Below are 19,021 nucleotides of genomic sequence, written 5' to 3' on the forward strand. Positions count from 1 at the left end.
TTTTTAGCACCAGATATTGATGTGTATGAGATAATATTAAGAGTTATTCACATTACAGAAAATAACCGCATCTTGCTAGGATAAGCCACCACAAAGTCCAATGTGGGACCACCACCTATCCTGAGAACGGAGGGACCGCATTAGTTATCCAGACCTCCAGCGCCATAGTCTCTGCTGGATAGACGTATCCCAGCAGCAGACACAGCAAAGTGACTCGGCCATGTTCGTGCGCACCACTGACGTGCTCCGTATCCGCCATACTGAGCACACACGAGCCCTCACTTCATAAACACCAGTGAGACAAGATTATATTTTCTTTTTGCCGTCCATGCGGCTTCCTATCCCACTATCTCTACTGGAAGATCCAGAAACGCTTCTACAAAACTTTCCAATAACTCGTCCAGCGGCAACATCCGGTCTAATCTCCCGGAAAAGGCGGGGCTATTTACGTATACGATGATAGGTGGTTTCATTTATCGGTACTGCGGATGTGTGAAACCTTCTGAGTCGTGACCCGGAAGTGAGTCGACGGGGTTCTTAGTTTGACACGTAGCAACGGGAGTGTGCTGCAGGCTTAGCGGCCGGTGAGGTGGGAGAGCTCCGGTGTCTAACGCTTGTCCTTAGGGTGAATGTATGATTCTGCTTTTTATGCCTTCCTGGTTTTTATCGTCTTTGTCGTATATTGTACGTTGGTTCTTCTTGGAAATCAATGACCGTTCGTGCTGTAAACAGACGTGGATGTGTTTAACCATGGGGATATTGGTATGGTGACTACCAGGATTGTATGTATGTGTGTATATATATATATATATATATATATATACAATGTGTGTAACAAAAGGATTTCTCTCTAAAGTTAATATGAATCCCTGATCCTAGTCTTGTGTGAACTCTTAAGTTGATCTGTTCCTTTAAAGGGGGTTGTATATGATAACAGATGCTGGATGACAACCACTTATGACCGCTGGGGTTATCACCCAGCTTTCTTTATATCCTGAATGGCATAGCGCTGGATTGTTGTGGTGAGCATATCTGCAGCAGAAAAGCGTGTCAGTCCCAGATTTCTACTGAGTATTCTGAAATTCACAGTGGGTTTGCCTGACCTCTGTGAACATACCCTTAAAGGTGTTCCCAACTGAGACATTGAAAGTATATGCCATAAATTTCTGATAGTTGAAAGTCCACAAGTTGAGCCACTTATCAGGAGAATGGAGTCCAACGCTCGAGAGGAGATGAGGTGGCCACACATGCACACCGCTATCTCGGGTGTAGTTACAAAAAAAAATTAGAGTATTTCACAACTCCCATAAAATACAATAGAGAGAGCCGTGTGACTGTGCGGCCACCTCTCTGGAGCACCAACCTATCAGATGTTTGATATATAATTGATATGCCATAACGGTCTCCTATAGGTATATGCCTTTTAAAAGAGCACGATAGGTAAAGCTTATGTACTGTTATGCTTAGTGCGAGGCCTGCGGGGGCGGAATATGACCCATGGATTTAAAGAACATTAAAGAGGATGTCATTCATGGTCTGTACTAGGCATATTACCGTAACCGTTTTGCCTCTATTGCTTATTTGCTTAAAATGTAACTCATGCAGCCACAGTGTCCCCCATAACAGTGCCAGCTCTGCAGTTACAGCCTGATGGTTGGGGGCTGTATGGAGTGGCCTCGTGGGCTGAAGGTTGTGCACCCCTCCTTTGATAGGATTAGTTACTACTTCTGATAAGAAAAAAATCATATATACATGTGTGTGTGTGTGTGTGTGTGTGTGTATATATATATATATATATATATATATATATATATATATATATATATATATATGTATGTATGTGTGTGTGTGTCTATAGTCCCTCCATCCTACTGCTTTGCCGATGTGTCACTTGAACCAGGAAAATCAAACTGCAAGATTTTGCTGCAATGAATGGCATTATGGGAAGACGGATAAATGCTGAATTTTGAGGGGTTCTCCGGGACATGAACATTGATGTCCTATCCATAGGATGGGCCATCAATATTTTATTTCTGGGGAGTTAACATGAAGCAGCTTTGTTGCGCTTTTGACGTGAGTTTTAGGGGAAAAACAAGTGTTAAATTTTTCCGTCGAGACGCCTTAACGGAACGCATGGACTTCCCGGGTGATTCTTGGGAAAAGCAATTTTCTGTGCTGTCAATAGGGAAATAAATGTATTTGTAATGTACTGACTGCGGAGGTGAATGGATGTGGTTTCTCATCAGCAGTTCTATTCCAAACAACGAGGAATGGGCGTGTTGACACTACACAACCCGTTTAACACATGCTGGTAATACTTTTCTGTTTCCATATAGACTGTATAGTAACGGAATACTGTTCCATTATTTTCTTGTGCTTTTCAGAGCTGCTGCCATGTCAAACTTTGATAACTTCAATCAAGATTTCTACCAAACCAGCTACAGTATTGATGATCAGTCTCAAGGTTACAACCACGACACGCAAGGTGGAGCACAATATAACAAGTAGGTCAACCTTTTATATCCTAATAAAGGTTAAAGATGTTTTCCCTTACTCATTATTTATCACCTATCCAGAGGATAGGTGATAAATATCTGATCAGCGAGGGGCTCCCACCGGTCACGAGAACGGGCTTATCTTGCCGTTCCTGTGAGCCCCGTATGAATGAAGCGGTACTGTGCATGCTCAGCCGAAGCTCTATGGGGTTATCGAGTGCTATCGTTGGCTGCCCCATAGAAATTAATTAAGTGGTGGCCGAGCATTCGCACTACCGCTCCATTCCTATGGGGCTCACAGGAACGGCTAGGTAAACCCGTTCTCGTGATTGGTGGAGGTCCCAACGGTCAGACCTTCACCGATTTAGGTATTGATCACCTATACTCTGTGGATAGGTGATAAATAATGATTATGGGAAAACCCCTTTAATGGAAATTTACCAATAAATTGTGTTTGTATTCTGTTGTCAGAACCCTGTGATTATGCAGAGGTGAGTTCTGATACGCGGGCGCTGCTCGTCACAGAAGCAGTGTGACGGGTCATTTTTACAGAACGTTCTATGCCCCGGCTGCTTCAAAGCAACACTACAGATTTTAAATCCTGTGAACTGGAAGCTAGATCTTTCTCAAAAGAGGTTCTGCAGAAGCTGATGTGTTCATAATGTTGCGTTTAATATACATCCCCCTGTAAATAAAGAACACTTGGAGCCACCTTTTCAATAATAGTTTGGTCTTTTTCTGTGGTCACCTATTTGTGTTCACGTTTATGACGTAACGTCCTGTATCAGCGATTTCATGCCCATTCACAATACAGATTGGAGTTTGCAGTAGTGTTATTTTAAAACCATGGATAGCAGTTTAAGCATTTCTTATATTCGAAGCCTCGTGCACACGGCTGTAGTATTTTTTACTGTCCTCAAATACGGAACCATAGTCATCCGCATATCTTGCACGTTGTCTGCAAATACGGTCCGTAGTGCATCCGCAAAAATGGGAGGCTACAAGTAATATTACCAACATGTCACATGATCGCTCAGGCGGCATTTTCTTGGGCAATCCCCTGCCGTCACATGGCAACACTTCCGCAATTACGGAATGCTGTATATTTCCGTTATTCTAAACTCGTGTGTTTTGCAGACAATACCATTATGAGTATGGCCAACAAGGTGGCTTTATACCTCCAGAGATGATGAATCAACAGCAGCCCTACACAGGACAGATCTATCAACCAACACAGACGTACACTCCAACATCTGCAGAGTCTGTGTATGGCAGCGGTTTTGATGATGAGCCGCCTTTGTTAGAAGGTAAAGTCCAGTCTGCATAATAATCCGTGACTGCATGTTTTATTTACAGCTGTAAATCTCGATCCATAGATAAATACTCTGTTTATCAGCCATGACAGAGGGAAAAAAAAAAATCCGGACGTTATGACACATAGGCCTCTTTTACATTGTGTTTTCACTGCATGTTTGACATATGCGTCGGGAAAGCTCAGTGCGTGTTTGTCAAACGGGGGGGGGGGGAGGGGGCTATACGTTTGGGTAGGTTACTGGTTTTTTTTGCTGGTTTTTTTTCTATAGCGTAGTCGACTAAGCTATAAAGAGGCATCCCAGAAAAAGAAGTATACATTTATTTTTTTTAATATGGGAACCTTTACTTCATGAGCTTTTTAATTGCTTTTTTTATGATGTATAAGTAAAAGGTATCCCCTAATAATCTGTGTGACATGCCAATTTTAGGCATCTGTCATAGATTCCGTGTAACATATACATCAAATAGAGAACATAAACGCAGTGGACAGACTAGCTGTCAACTCTCCTGACACTTGTATTCCCAATAAAATCACAATTCTGGAACATCGTTTCTTCTCTGCGCTCTGACGTTCTTCTGTTATTCCTCCTAGAAAGTTATGAACAAATTTATTACAGGGTATTACCATTTTCCCTGTCAAAGGGGTGTGTCCCTACACAGTCTCACTCTGTCAGCACTGATTGGACGTAGTCAGTCTGTGTAGGGACACCCCCCCCCCCCCCCCCAACTGGTAACACCCAGTTGTCAATTTATTCATATAGGGAATACATCTATTTACTAAAACACAGGTCAGGGGAGGTGACAGGTCCGCTTCAATTAAGTTGCTTCTTGAGCTATATATCCACAAACCTTTTACGGACTAAACCCTAAGGCGGCATGCACACGACTGTAGCCTTTTGGCCGTATGCCATTTGCAATTGCGGATAGTATAGAACACATGCTATGCTATGGACCAATGCACACAGCAGTGGTTTCCACGGTCCGTGTATTACCCGGAGCCTGAACCGCAAAAAAATGAGGACACGTCATTATACGGTCCGCAATTGCGGTCCGGGCTCATTGAAATAATTGCACGTCTTGTGTGTGCACGGTCTGTGATTACATATGGCATGCAGATGACACTCTGCTGTCCGTGGACCGTGCACACCGCTACGGCCTAACACTGTACAACTAGTATATTCGTTTAGTTGCTTTGCTTACACCACATCGTGGTTTTAGCTAGCAGAGGGCCTGTGCTCCATATTTTGTGTGGTGCTGCATACAGCTTTATATTACATGGTTATTCTAATAATATTGTCATAATACAGCGGCCGATGGAGCATACCACAATTTTTAGGTAGAGTGCCATAGAAGTCTATTGGCGCTATATTACAACTCTGTACAACTTAGAGGTTGTATGGAGCTTTAATACTCACGTGGGCATGAGGCCCAACCTGATCCTATATAATCTTTAACCCCTTCAGGACTGAGCCTGTTTTGGCCTTCAGGACGAAGCCGATTTTTCAAATCTGACATGTGTCAATTTATGTGGTAATAACTCCGGAATGCTTTTACCTATCCAAGCGATTCTGAGATTGTTTTCTCGTGACATATTGTACTTTGTTAGTGAAAAAATTTGGTTGATAAATTCAATATTTATTTGTAAAAAACACCAAGAATTGGAGAAAATTTGCAAAAATTAGCATTTTTCTCAATTTAAATGTATCTGCTTGTAAAACAGATAGTAATACCACACAAAATAGTCACTAGTTAACATTCCCCATATGTCTACTTTATGTTGGCGTCGTTTTTTGAACATTCTTTTATTTTTCTAGGACGTTACAAGGCTTAGATCTTTAGCAGCGATTTCTCATATTTTCAAGAAAATTTCAAAAGGCGATTTTTACAAGGACCAATTCAGTGCTGAAGTGGCATTGAGGGCCTTATATATTAGAAAGTCCCCATAAATCACCCCATTTTGAAAACTGCACCCCTCAAAGTATTCAAAACAGCATTCAGAAAGTGTATTAACCCTTTAGGCGTTTCACAGGAATTAAAGCAAAGTAGAGGTGAAAGTTACAAATTTCATTTTTTTTTTACAAAATTCATTTGTAATACATTTTTTTCTATACCACAGGAGGTTTTACCCGAGAAATGTAACTTATTATTTATTGCCAAGATTCTGCAGTTTTTAGAAATACCCCACATGTGGCCCTAGTGCGGTAATGAACTGAAACACCGGCCTCAGAAGCAAAGGAGCACCTAGTGGATTTTGGGGCCTCCTTTTTTTTAGCATATATTTTAGGTACCATGTCAGGTTTGAAGAGGTCTTGTAGGGCCAAAACAATAAAGACCCCCAAAAGTGACCTCATTTTGGAAACTACACCCCTCAGGGAATTTATCTAGGGGTATAATTAGCATTTTGAACCCACAGTTTTTTTGCTAAATTTATTTGAATTAGTTTGTGAAGGTGAAAATCTACTTTTTTTCTGAAAAAACGTAGAAATTTGTAATTTTTTCAAGGAATAAAAGAGAAAAAACACCCCAACATATGTAAAGCAATTTCTCCTGATTATAGCAATACCCCATATGTGGTAATAAACTGCTGTTTGGACCCACAGCAGGACTCAGAAGGGAAGGAGCACCATTTGGATTTTGAAATTCTGATTTTGATGGTATAGTTTTCAGTGCCATGTCGCGTTTGAAATGCACTGGAGGGAACAAAATAGTGGAATCCCCCGGAAAGTGACCCCATTTTGGAAACTACACTCATCAAGGAATTTTTCTAGGGGTAAAGTTAGCATTTTGACCCCACGGTTGTTTTGCTGAATTCATTGGAATTATTCTGTAAAGGTAAAAATCAACTTTTTTTCTGAAAAAAGGTAGCCATTTTTAATTTTTACAAGGAATAAAGGCGAAAAAGCACCCCAACATTTGTAAAACCATTTCTCCCGATTACGTAAATACGCCATATGTGGTAATAAAGTGCTGTTTGGACCCACAGCGGGGCTTAGAAGGCAAGGAGCGCTATTTGGCTTTTGGAGCTCAAATTTAGCTGAAATGATTTTTGGGTGCCATGTCGCATTTGCAAAGCCCCTGAGAGGCCAAAACAGTGGAAACCCCCCAAAAGTGGAAATTACACCACTTAAAGAATCTATCTAGGGATATAGTGGGAATTTAGACCCCACAGGATTTATTAGAATTGGGCCATGAAAAATTAATATCAATATTTCTTCCACTAAAATGTTGATTTTTTTTCAATTTCACAAAGGATAAAGGAGAAAATGCACCCCAACATTTGTAAAGCAATTTCTCCCGAGTACGGCAATACCCCACGTGTGGTCATAAATGGTTTTTCATTAGAAAGTAATTAACCCTTTCTGGACTGATCCATTTTTTTCTTTTCCTTTTTAGTTTTTTCCTCCCCGCGTTCCAAGAGCCACAACTTTTTTATTTTTCAGTCAATAGAGTGGTGTGAGGGCTTATTTATTGAGGGACGAGCGGTCGTTTTTATTGGTACCATTTTTTGGTACATACAACTTTTTGAGCACTTTTTATTACATTTTTAGGTAGAGCGAAGGTGACCAAAAAAACAGCGATTTTGCAGTTTTAAATTCTTTATTTTTCACGTGAGACGCTCCATACATCACCCCCCACACTACGACATGCTATGTCGTGGTGCGCGCAGGGGTTAATGCGCAGCGCATGGTGCGGAGTAAAAATTACAATTTTCCACTCATATGCCATTTTAGTGCACTACATGTTATGCCCAGTTTGTGCCACTGAAGACAAATACCTCATAAAATATTAACCGGGTTCTCCCGGGTATGGCGATGCCATATCTGTGGACGTAAACTGGTGTTTAGGCACGCTGCAGGGCTCAGAAGGGAGGGAGCGCCATTTGGCTTTTGGGGCGCAGATGTAGCTTGGTAGTTGTTCTGTTTGGGGTTTTACTGGTGTTTCAGTTTGTAATGTGGGGGAATTTGTAATCTGTGCGGGGTACATCAGGGTACATGTTATCTGTGCGGAGTACATCAGGGTACATGTTATCTGTGCGGGGTACATCAGGGCATAATAAGAGGGTATAATAATGCAGTAAATAAATAATAATCCGCAGATATGTGGCCGGTGTCACACTGATAAATGGCGCCCGATCTTATCCGCTTTTGGACACTCTGCCCATTTTGCATCGCCATATTCTGGGAGCCAGAACTTTTTTATTTTTTCTCCACCGGAGCTGTGTGAGGGTTTATTCTTTGCGGGACAATCTGTAGGTTTTCATTGGTACCATTTTGGGGTACCAGAAATTTTTGGGATCACGTTTTATTCCATTTTTTGGCAAGCAAGGTGACCAAAAACCATCAATTCTGACAATGTTTTTTATTCTTTTTTTTATGGCCTTCACCCTGGGCTATAAATGACCATTTTACTTTATTCTGCGGGTCGGTACGATTACGGCGATACCAGATGTATATAATTTTTTTATGTTTTGCAGCGTTTGTGCAATAAAATCACTTATTTATAAAATAAATACATTTTTGTGTCACCATATTCTGAGAGCCATAACGTTTTTATTTTTCAGTCAAAAAAGCGCTGTAAGGGCTTGTTTTTTGCGGGACGGGATGTAGTTTGTATTGGTAGCATTTTGGCGTACATGCGACTTTTTGATCACTTTTTATAGTATATTTTGGGAGGGTTGGTAACCAAAAAATTGTGATTCGGGCACTGTTTTTTGTTTATTTTTTTTGCGGTGTTCACCGTGCGGGAAAAATAATATTGCAGTTTTATAGTTGGGGTCGTTACGAACGTGGCGATACCAAATATGTGTACTTTTTTTAACGTGTTAATTTTTTTCCTATAATAAAAGACTTATTATAGGAAAAAAAGCATTCTTTGTTTATGTCACTTCTAACTTTTATTTTTACACTTTTTAAAAACATTTTTATTATCTTTTTTTTACTTTTTTTACTTGTCCCACTAGGGGACACTTAGACTGGCAGCTTTGATCGCTGCTGGAACACATTACACTACACACGTAGTGTAATGTGTTCTAACTGTCATTGTGACGTAACTGTCACACTGACAGGAAGCAGAGGAGGAACGGCCGGAGGCTGATCCTCCGAGGCTTCCGTACATGGCAACCCGGAGGTCATTGTCTGGCCTCTGGTTGCCATGATAAGGATCGCCAGCCCCCGCAAATACATGTGGGGGGCTGCCGATCCGCTGTAAACCTCTTCGATGTGGTGATCGCAATCGACCACCGCATCGAAGGGGTTAATGGCCGATTTCAGCGGCGACAGGCCGCTGATCGGCAACGGGGAGAGCAGGGCTGACACCCTGCACAGTTAACCGCCGCTGCGGTGTAGCGCCGCGCGGCGGTTAACTGTTAAAGCGCGGACGTAACTGTACGCCCAGGTGCGCGAAGTTACTGCTCACCTGGACGTACAGTTACGTCCAGGTGCGGGAAGGGGTTAAGGCAAAGAAACTTCATGTGGAATGTTTTATACTAAAGGACAAACAGAAATGGTTTGATCGTATATATCTGACCACCTATTCCAATTAATATGTGTATATATGTACTTTTACTCTGCAGAGCTTGGAATCAATTTTGACCACATTTGGCAAAAGACTTTAACCGTGCTACACCCTCTAAAAGTAGCGGATGGCAGCATCATGAACGAAACGGATTTGACCGGACCAATGGTTTTTTGTCTTGCTTTTGGGGCCATGTTGTTGCTGGTAGTTATATTTTTCATTGTTGGTGATTGATTGTATAGATCTGCTTGTCTGTTTAACTTTTTGTTGCACTCCCTGAAGTAAAACGATTTCCACGACAGGTTTTATTTTTCTTTCCTATTCGCAATCATCATTGGACCATTAAATCGTGTTCTCTTTTGAATGTTTCCCAACCCTCTTAACCAAATAGAATGAATATTACCACAAATTAGTGACGAATTTGTTAAGACTAGGGATGTCACGATACCTGAATTTGGACTTCGATACCGATACTTCGTTTAGTATTGCGATTTCGATTCCAATTTCGATACTTTTGCCAACAGTAATAAAAAAAAAATTCTTCCGTTTTCTGATGTGAGGCGCGACGTGTGATGAATTTTGAACGCGCCTCACATTAATAGTAATTAATCCCATCATGTTTCTCAGTCATAATGGGTTAATGTGCGAGGTACATGATGGGGTTAATTACTATTAATGTGAGGAACATGGAGGGTAAATTCATCATCGCACCTCGTGCCTCACATTAAGGGGGGATTCACACGAGCGTGATTTGGCAGCGTGCAGGCCGCGTGGTTTTCGCGCGGCACGCAATGCCCTATAGAAGTCTATGGGGCAGTACACACAGTCCGTGTATTTTGCGCAGCGTTTGTTCGCTGCGCAAAATACGCGACAGGTTCAATAACTGCGTATTTCACGCATCACGCACCCATTGAAGTCAATGGGTGCGTGAAAACTAGGCAGGTCGCACGGGAGCACTTCCGTGCGAACAGACTGAAACAGCGCACGAGCTGTCAAAAGGATGAATGGAAACAGAAAAGCACCACGTGCTTTTCTGTTTCCAAGCATCCAAACGGAGTGTCTTTGCGAGGAGCAAACCCCGACAACCGAGGCAAACTTCACCGGGTTCGGCCAAACTCGTTTTGGCCGAACCCGGCAAAAAAATTTCCGGTCCGTGACGTCGGGAGAGATTCACTGTGCATGGTGCTGAAAGAGTTAAACTGTTTCAGCACCATGGACAGTGACTTGCGATCCCAAAATACATGAACCTGTAAAAAAAACCGAAGTTCTAACTTACCGATTACTCCTGTCTCCTTCCTGCAGTCCGACCTCCCAGGATGACACTTCAGTTCAAGTGACAGCTCCAGCCAATCACAGGCCAAGCACAGGCTGCAGCGGTCACTTGGACTGCCGCGTCATCCAGGGAGGTGGGGCCCGATGTCAAGAGAGGCGCGTCACCAAGGACGCGTCACCAAGGCAACGGCCGGGAAGTTCTCGGTAAGTAGGAACTTTATCTTTTTTTTTACAGGTTTTTCGCTGTTGTGTTCGGCATTCACTGTCGAGGGTGCTGAAAGATTTAGCTCTTTCAGCACCTTGGACAGTGACGGGCGTCGACAAGCCTCATCTCTATGATGCCGGCTGCGCGAAAATCACGCAGCCGCGCATCAGACACGCATGACACACGCAGCTGTCAAATGGTTTTTGCGCTTGCAAAATGCCGCGTTGTTTGCGCGCGCAAAAACGCAACGTTCGTGTGAATCTGCCCTAATAAGTGAATGAAAGCCGTGTTTCATTTTTTTACAGCGTACACATCATAAATGATGCAAAAAAATTGTTGTGCAGGTTATTACGGCCGCGCCATTACTGAATGTGTATATTTTATGTATTGAGACTTATTTTAATGTTTATTGTAAAAAAGGTGAATGTGTATTTTTTTTAAAATTTAACAATACTTTTGTTTTTACTTTATTTTTAAACTTTAATGTACTGACATATATCATGTGCCAGTACATTAGCCTGTGGACAGATAGCGCACAGACAGTTGTTAGGACATACCTCAGTATGCCCTAACAACAAGAAATATGATAAGACAGCCCTGGGGTCCGTCAATAGACCCTGGGCTGTCTGCCCATATATGGTATGGCCCTCGATCGCGTCACAGGAATTCCCTGTGACGCGATCCAGGGGATCCCCCCTGCTCATTTTCTCCCGAATGCTGCAGTCCGCTGTAATGGCAGCGTTCAGGGGAATAACGGTGGAGATGAGAGGTTTCTCTGATCTCCGCCGTTATAGAGCGGGGCTGCGGCTGTGTAATACAGCCATTGCCCCGCTCCTGACAGGAAGTGCGTGCGCGGTCAGCATGAGGAGGTGCGGCCGGCGCTGCACTAATGAGCGGCGGTTCAGGCACGGAGGACAGAACATGGGGGTGTTTTGCAGCGCGGCCACCATGTTCTGTCTCCAGTGCCGCCGCTCATTAGTGCAGCGCCGGCCGCATCGCATCATCCTGACCCCGCGAACTTATCATGACTCAGGAGCGGGGCTGTGGCTGAATTACACAGCCGCAGCCGCGCTCCCATACATTCATGTGTTACTATACTGAGCTGTGCGGCTGCGCAGCTCAGTATCGAAATACAGGAAATAGCGGTATCGAACCGTTTAGGGATGCACAGTATCGAAACAGTATCGAAGTTTCGATGCACCGTGCATCCCTAGTTAACATTGGTGTTTGATACAGCAATCTTAATCTAAAGATGTACGCCTCGCATCTCTGGCTGTCCGATCACCAGAAAGGGACATCTATGCCGGCTTTCAGATGTAATGTGCCGTAAAATTTAGCCCACCCCTTTTTTTTTTTTTTTTTTTTTTTTTTTTGGGGACGCAGGCAGCGTATAACTACTAAAGTCCCAAATCGTATGCGCAAATTGTTAAAACAATTGGAGTGCTTAATAAGTCGTCGTCGTCCCCCCCCCCCATTGAATACAGACAGAAATGTACAACCAAATAGTGTTTAACTTTAGGAAGACCTTATGGCAGTAAATTCTTCTGAATTCTTCCTCATTTTATTTGCATTACTTTGAATTGATCACATTTCTTTAGATCGGTGCACCAGTTATGTAAAAAAAAATGAATAATAAATGTCAGAGGCCCCCATTAAGTACGTGGCGTTCTTTCTATTATACATGGCATTAAAACTTGGCCCTAGAGACACACTACAGTATGCTAGGTATGTATGGACACGCTCCTTATGCATATATTGGAAAATAAGAGCAAGTTGCTGCATACCTCTTCAAACCCTCTAGTAAAAATGAGATTCTAGAATTCATTGGTCCATATTCACCACACTGGCAATTTTTGTTTTAAGTTTTTATATAACTGACTTTCAGAACCACCTTTACAGGCCCAATAGGACATTTAACGTTGACTGCCGGGGCAATAGATCCAATTTGCTGCAATTGTGGAGGCTTTCTGATAAAGAATCAGGTCTAAGAAATGTGCCTTGACCTATTTCTATGGAAAATACTTAACAAATGCTCAAGTTATGTTTTGTGTTTTTGGTTTTTTTTAAGCCTTATTCACACGAACGTTGCATGTGACCGTTAAAACATTGGCCGTCACACATTGTTTTTCAATGGGGCTGTTCACACGGCCGTTGTTTCAACGGACCGTGTGAAGGCTCCGTTGAAAAATAGAACCTGTCCTATTTTGTTCCATTTTCACAGATCCCTCCATAGGCTCAAGTCTATGGGGGATCTGTGAAAACGGGACCCGCACGAGTGCACCCGGGATGTAAAAAAAGTCAAGTTTTTCATGTGTGAATCTAGCCTTAGAGCTTTATTTTCTTCGAAGTTCAGTCAAATTAACCACAAAACGTCTTGTGTATAGCATGCTGTGATTAAAGAGGACCTGTCACCTGCCCAAAAAACTGCAGTCGACATCTGTTAGATTGCCGGCTCCTCAAAGATCCTGGTGCTTTTGTTGTTTTTTTTCTAGCCCCCATCGTTCTGAGATATCGGTGCCGTTCGTTTTAGTGCCCGAAATGCAAATTAGGCATTTGACTGCCGAGTGGCAAGTGACTGGTGTTAACCGCCCTCTTGACACTCAAAGGCCTCATTTGTATATCGGGCACCAAAAATAACGGTGTCGATATCTCAGAAACATTGGGGGCTAGAAGAAAAAAAATAAAGCGAAAGACTCTGTGAGGCGCCGGCAATCTAACCTAGATGTCATCGGCAGTTTTTTGGGCTGGGGACAGGTCTTTCTTTGTTTTAAAAAAAAAAAAAAGTGTTTTGCCATTTCTGACAATTTTTTTACATTCTAATGTCTTCTCTTTTTTTATTGTTTGCAGGCTGGTAAGATTCAGTTTGGCTATGTTTATGGGATCAGTGCAATTGGCTGTTTAGGGATGTTCTGCCTTCTTAATTTGATGAGTATGACCGGAGTTTCATTTGGCTGTGTTTCCAGTGTACTGGGCTATTGTCTTCTACCGATGATTATCCTGTCTGGATTTGCTGTAGTTTTTTCCTTGCAGTAAGTTTTGTTTGTTTTTTTTTGCTTCACCTAAATGGGTTCACTTAGGACAACTCCCTTCCCCAGGGGGGTGGGACAAGCTCTCGGTGCCCAAGGCAGTGGTTTCAGAGCATTCATCTTTATAATACATACAATACATTGTCCTCCAACCCCTCCACATATGTTCTTATTGCAGGTGTGGCTGGCCACTCTTCTAGGTGTCTATTAGTGTGGTCCACCAGGTCCTCTCCCTGCTCCAATTCTCACCTCTATTATATGTTTTATAGATATAAACTTACGCATTTCCATCCGATACGCTCTTGAAACCGTCGGTTCTCGCTACTTGAAAGTGCTTATTGATTACAGTGGGTGCCTGTGACACAATGAAAGTCTATTCCTATGTGACAGGCACAATTCAGTCACTAATGCATTAAAGGGAAACCATTCATCAAACCCTGGCACCTACATCATCATCTGATTGGTTGTACAAAGGATTTTAAAGGCATATTTTCTTAATCCATAAATGGCATACCCACTTTCTTCAATGGTGCCGCGCCCTAAGTGGCCGCCTAACCCATGTACTGCGCCTGTCCCAATCGCTTACTAAAAGTGCAAACGAAACTCAATGGCCACCCTGTAATTCTTATTTTTCCTTGCCGTGACCCCTATAGTGATTTTATTTCAAAAGGACCCTTTCACTCTTGAATGTAAAATCTAAAGTAAGGAAAAAATACATAAACATTTAAAAAAAAAAAATGGTAGTTCCCATTAGGTCACTGCTGCGGGAACTCTACTAATGTGCCTTAACCCCCTAGTGACCACCAATACTTCTTTTCACGGCGGCCACTAAGGGGCCTCAGACTGGGCCGCCGTGAAAATGCGTCGGCCTAGCCTAAGTCCTGCACGGGTATCCCGTGCAGGCTCCTGCTCCAACGGCCACGATCGAAGTTTACTTCGATCGCAGCCGTTTAACCCTTTAAATGCCATGGTCAATAGCGACCTCAGCATTTAAATCCTTTACAGACGGAGGGAGTTCCCGCTCACCCATCGGCGGCCCGCAAATGCAATAGCGGGCCTCCGATGGGGTGTCATGGCAGCCGGGGGTCTGAAGCCTCCGGCACGTCCTAATAGATTGCCTATCCGATTTACACTGACACGCAATAATGCTTGGGTGTACTAAGTATACCAAAGCATTATAGCAGCGATCTAAAGAGCGCATAGTAAAGTCCCATAGCGGAACTAATAAAATAAGTAATAAATGTAAAATTAAAATGACAGTAAAAAAAAACCTCGCAAGATCATGCTGTGCTGTGAGTACAGCTGGACATGAAGAGAAGTGTATGACGCTGATTGGTCAGCGCCATACACTTTTCTTTACAACGCCCACTTGGTTAAAAGTTTTTAAAAAAACGCCCAGTTGGGCATTAAGAACAAATTTGCATAAATCTTAAAGTCTTCATAGCTTTGTCAAAAATAAAAGTTAAAAAAAAAAAAAAAAACTACTTCTCTACATCAAAGCGCCTATTACATCAGGTAGGAGATGGGGCAGTTATAAACTGATGACCGAGCCTCTTTAATATATGTGAAATAGATGTTTGTGTAATGTATACTTGCCTTGTACTATTTTTATTTTTTATAAAATACTAATATGTAGCATTTGTTTATTTCAGAGGGATTGTTGGCATCCTCCTAACAGCTTTAATAATAGGCTGGTGTAGCTTCTCTGCCTCAAAGATCTTCATTTCTGCTTTGGCCATGGAAGGACAACAGCTCCTTGTCGCCTATCCGTGTGCTTTACTATATGGTGTATTCGCCCTTATTTCTGTATTTTGAACTGTATATTAAACTTGGACTAAAATGGGCCAAGCACATTTTGAAGATGGATCTAATCTGCTGTTTGGGATCACTAAGCCGTCGTTATCATGCACATCTTTAGGGAACAAGTGACATACTTCTTATGTTCGTGTTTTATATTGGACTTTTAAATACTGAAGTGACTCAGAATGTCTCTGTAATGAGCTCCTTTTATTTCATTTACTGGCTGAACCGACAAGCATGCTGGGCTGTTAAGGAGATGTTGCTTTATAGAAGCAATATTTGAAAGTAATAAAGAAGATTCTGAATGCAAAATGTGTTCTATTTTATAATAAAAGCTAATTCAGTTTGTCAGTGTTAAAGCATATGTTTAATGCTATTTCACGGTTTACATATAGATATAATGCAATTGATTGCCCCTGTAAATACATTGCATAACTTTGCTATTTTCGCACTGGTCCTGAGTTACAACCTGGGTTCACACGAGCACATTAACGTCCGTAATGTACGGACGTATTTCGGCCGGAAATCCCGGACCGAACTCAGTGCAGGGAGCCGGGCTCCTAGCATCGTAGTTATGTACGACGCTAGGAGTCCCTGCCTCTCCGTAGAACATGATTACAGTACGGGACAGTTGTCCTGCAGAGAGGCAGGGACTCCTAGCATCGTACATAAGTATGATGCTAGGAGCCCGGCTCCCTGCACTGAGTTCGGTCCGGTACTTGCGGCCGAAATACGTCCGTCCATTACGGACGTTAATGTGCTCGTGTGAACCCAGCCTTATAGTTCAGAGCTGCATGCACAATTCTGCTGGTCGTCCTTGAAAACTAAACAAGTTTGTCAACAGATGCTCCCCTAACACCTTAGATGAACTCCTGAAATAGGAGAATAAGTTTTCCCTAAATCTGTTTACTGTACCCTACTTGGTGTAGAATATACTTTGCAACCATTAAGTCAGCAATAAATGCTTGGTGGTTTCAGCTCTGAAGCCAGCATAATTGTCAATGCAGCTCTGAACTAAAAGTACAGGCTGTAACTCGGGATCAGTGCAAGATAAGTAATATATTTATAAAGTTACAACTGTGAAACGGTGTTTAAGGGAGAACATACAACTCTTCGGTCTGCTATTTTTGACTATAGCATATGGAAATTACTTATTTAAGTGATATATTCCATTATCCCTAGCTTTTATGTCATAATTCAGTATATAACATTAATGTTGTCTGACCCTTTTTAACTTGGATGCCGCTCAATTTTGCTATGTACTTTTTTCAATAAATTTTCTGTCAGAACCTAATTTAAAAAAAACTATTTTTTCCTTTAATTTTTTACATGAAATAGTTGATATTTTCATACAAAAGCATTGCATTATTAACTTCTCTTCTATTTTTAAATTCAGCAGTAGTGATCAGTACATAAGGTGGCACTTTTAAATTCAGGCATCTTTTAAGGCATTGTGCACAATTCCTTCACCGTTTTAGCGGCCGGTTTCGATGGATCCGTGTGCCCGTTTTGTTGGCCGTGAGGTTTCCATGTGCACTCCGTGTTTCCGAGCGCCGAGCATGGTACTGTCCAGGGTGCTGAAAGAGCAGTGTTGTTCAGCGCTAGTCACTGTACAGGGTGCTGAAAGAGTTCTTGGGCAGCACTGATCGGGCGGTAACTCTTTCAGCACCCTGGACAGTGACTAGCGCAGAAGAATGACCATGCTCGGCGCTTGCAAAATACAATTTATATTAAATAAAAAAATCAGTTCATACTTACCCAGAACTCCCTGCATTTTCCTCCTGTCCGGCCTCCTCGGATGAAGTTTCATCCCATGTCACCGCTGCAGCCAATGACAGGCTGTAGTGGCGGTCACGCCGCACTGGATGACGTCAGAAGGCCAGCCTCCAGAGAGGACTTCATCCCATGTGACCGCCTCTGCAGCCAATCACAGGCTGCAGCGGCTACATGGACGGCCACGTCATACAGGAAGGTCGGACTGGAGGAAGAAGAGGGACTCGTCACCAAGACAACGACCGGGGTACGTATGAACTGCTTTTTATTTTTATCAGCAGCCTCTTCTCTCTATCAGTGCTGGATGGAGATAAGTGGCTGCCGATTAGTGTAATATCTCTAATGTACTTCTGCCCGCCCGTTGCTAGGCAACGGCTTCGTCACACACAGATGCCTTCAGGTTTTTTGACGGCCCCATTGACTTGCATGGGCCTCACGGTCACGTAATCCCGGAACAAAGTAGGACATGCTCTACTTTTATCAGAACGGAGCAACGGGACCGTTGAAAAACTGAGGTGTGCATGGCTCCATTGAAATGAATGGGTCAGGGTGCTAGCCGTCAGAAAAACAGCTAGCACCCTGAGAAAAAAAAAAGACTTGGGCGTGAAGCCTTACAGGTTCCTATCTAGGTTGAAATACATGCGCAGAAATTAACATGCAGGCAGGAGTGTTGTGGTAGTCGGCAATGCTGCTAGAAAGCTCGCCAAGACTGGAGGAGAACCGCCAGCAACAGCCTTTTCACAGGGATGGCAGAAGTCTGAGAGAGCGCCCCCCCAAACTTTGGTTCTTGAGGTTGTACGGAATGTGTTCTGCACCAATTGTCCTAACCGCTCATAGGCGTCTCATAGATTCCTGTATATAAAGTTCCACCGGCTGTCTCTAAATTCAGTAACCCCAGAGATCAACTGATCTTTAAACTGTTAAGTGTCCGCAATGGGATAATAACCACACACCGTTCTGAAAAGTTCATTTAGTTTCTATATTTTATGGAAATATCCGGAATCAATCGAGGGCTGAGAATTATTGATGACGTACTCTGGGACGTCAGACAATTGTTTCAGAATGGATTTCCCTTTTAGTTTCTAACACACATCGTGTATGAAGGGGCTTGTTTAGAAAACCCACTTTCCAATAACAAATTAGTCTCCCGATCATAATTATCATCTATTAGCCAGAATGGAAAACACCTACAAAGAGCCTCACATGTGCTGAAGGATTTGGCAGGTCTGTGCATTTATTGGACACCCTAATGATTTAGAGTGATTAATTTTCCCTGCAGGAAAATCATTACAGCTGATTGCTGGGGGTCCCAGCACCGTGACCCTGTTATCATATTATTGTCAGGAGGTTCTTGTAATAAAATGTGATTGTCTAGAGCTGTGTTTTTTTTTTCTCCCCAGGAGAAACTTGTGTACTATGCGCTGTATCTGGTATTGCAGCTCAGTCACCTCTCCTTTTGTAGGGCTCAGTTCCAAAAGTGGTGCAGTCTCTAGAGTAAAAAGAAAAACCAGACCTTTTATTTCTATATTGTCAACCCCATTGAAGCTGACAGATATTCAGTCACTATGAATTCAATAAACTTAACCCCTTGCGTACCTTCGACGTAATAGTACGTCACTGGC

General features: G+C 42.6%; 1 protein-coding gene across 6 annotated transcripts; it reads left to right on the forward strand.

Annotated features, from left to right (window-relative positions):
* Positions 1-456: 456 nt before the first annotated feature.
* On the forward strand, positions 457-15,972 carry YIPF5 (Yip1 domain family member 5). Of its 6 annotated transcripts, none has more exons than XM_075856540.1 (6): positions 457-520; positions 2,385-2,504; positions 3,633-3,802; positions 9,382-9,527; positions 13,648-13,829; positions 15,479-15,972. In XM_075856540.1, the coding sequence occupies exons 2-6, from the start codon at positions 2,395-2,397 to the stop codon at positions 15,639-15,641; spliced, it is 771 nt and encodes a 256-aa protein (XP_075712655.1). In that variant the 5' UTR covers positions 457-520; positions 2,385-2,394; the 3' UTR covers positions 15,642-15,972. The 6 variants fall into 6 exon arrangements, with proteins under 6 accessions (XP_075712655.1, XP_075712653.1, XP_075712654.1 ...); XM_075856538.1 differs by having other exon boundaries at positions 485-584; XM_075856539.1 differs by having other exon boundaries at positions 510-589.
* Positions 15,973-19,021: the final 3,049 nt, after the last annotated feature.

This window comes from Rhinoderma darwinii, chromosome 3, assembly GCF_050947455.1.
Source record: "Rhinoderma darwinii isolate aRhiDar2 chromosome 3, aRhiDar2.hap1, whole genome shotgun sequence".
NCBI lineage: Eukaryota > Metazoa > Chordata > Amphibia > Anura > Rhinodermatidae > Rhinoderma > Rhinoderma darwinii.

Bases quoted from the DNA above. Each gene is read 5' to 3' on its own strand.
- YIPF5 (XM_075856540.1), top strand. From the start codon at position 2,395: ATGTCAAACTTTGATAACTTCAATCAAGATTTCTACCAAACCAGCTAC. The intron at 3,803-9,381 runs GTAAAGTCCAGT...TTTACTCTGCAG, and splicing joins TGAGCCGCCTTTGTTAGAAG to AGCTTGGAATCAATTTTGAC. The intron at 13,830-15,478 runs GTAAGTTTTGTT...TGTTTATTTCAG, and splicing joins GCTGTAGTTTTTTCCTTGCA to AGGGATTGTTGGCATCCTCC.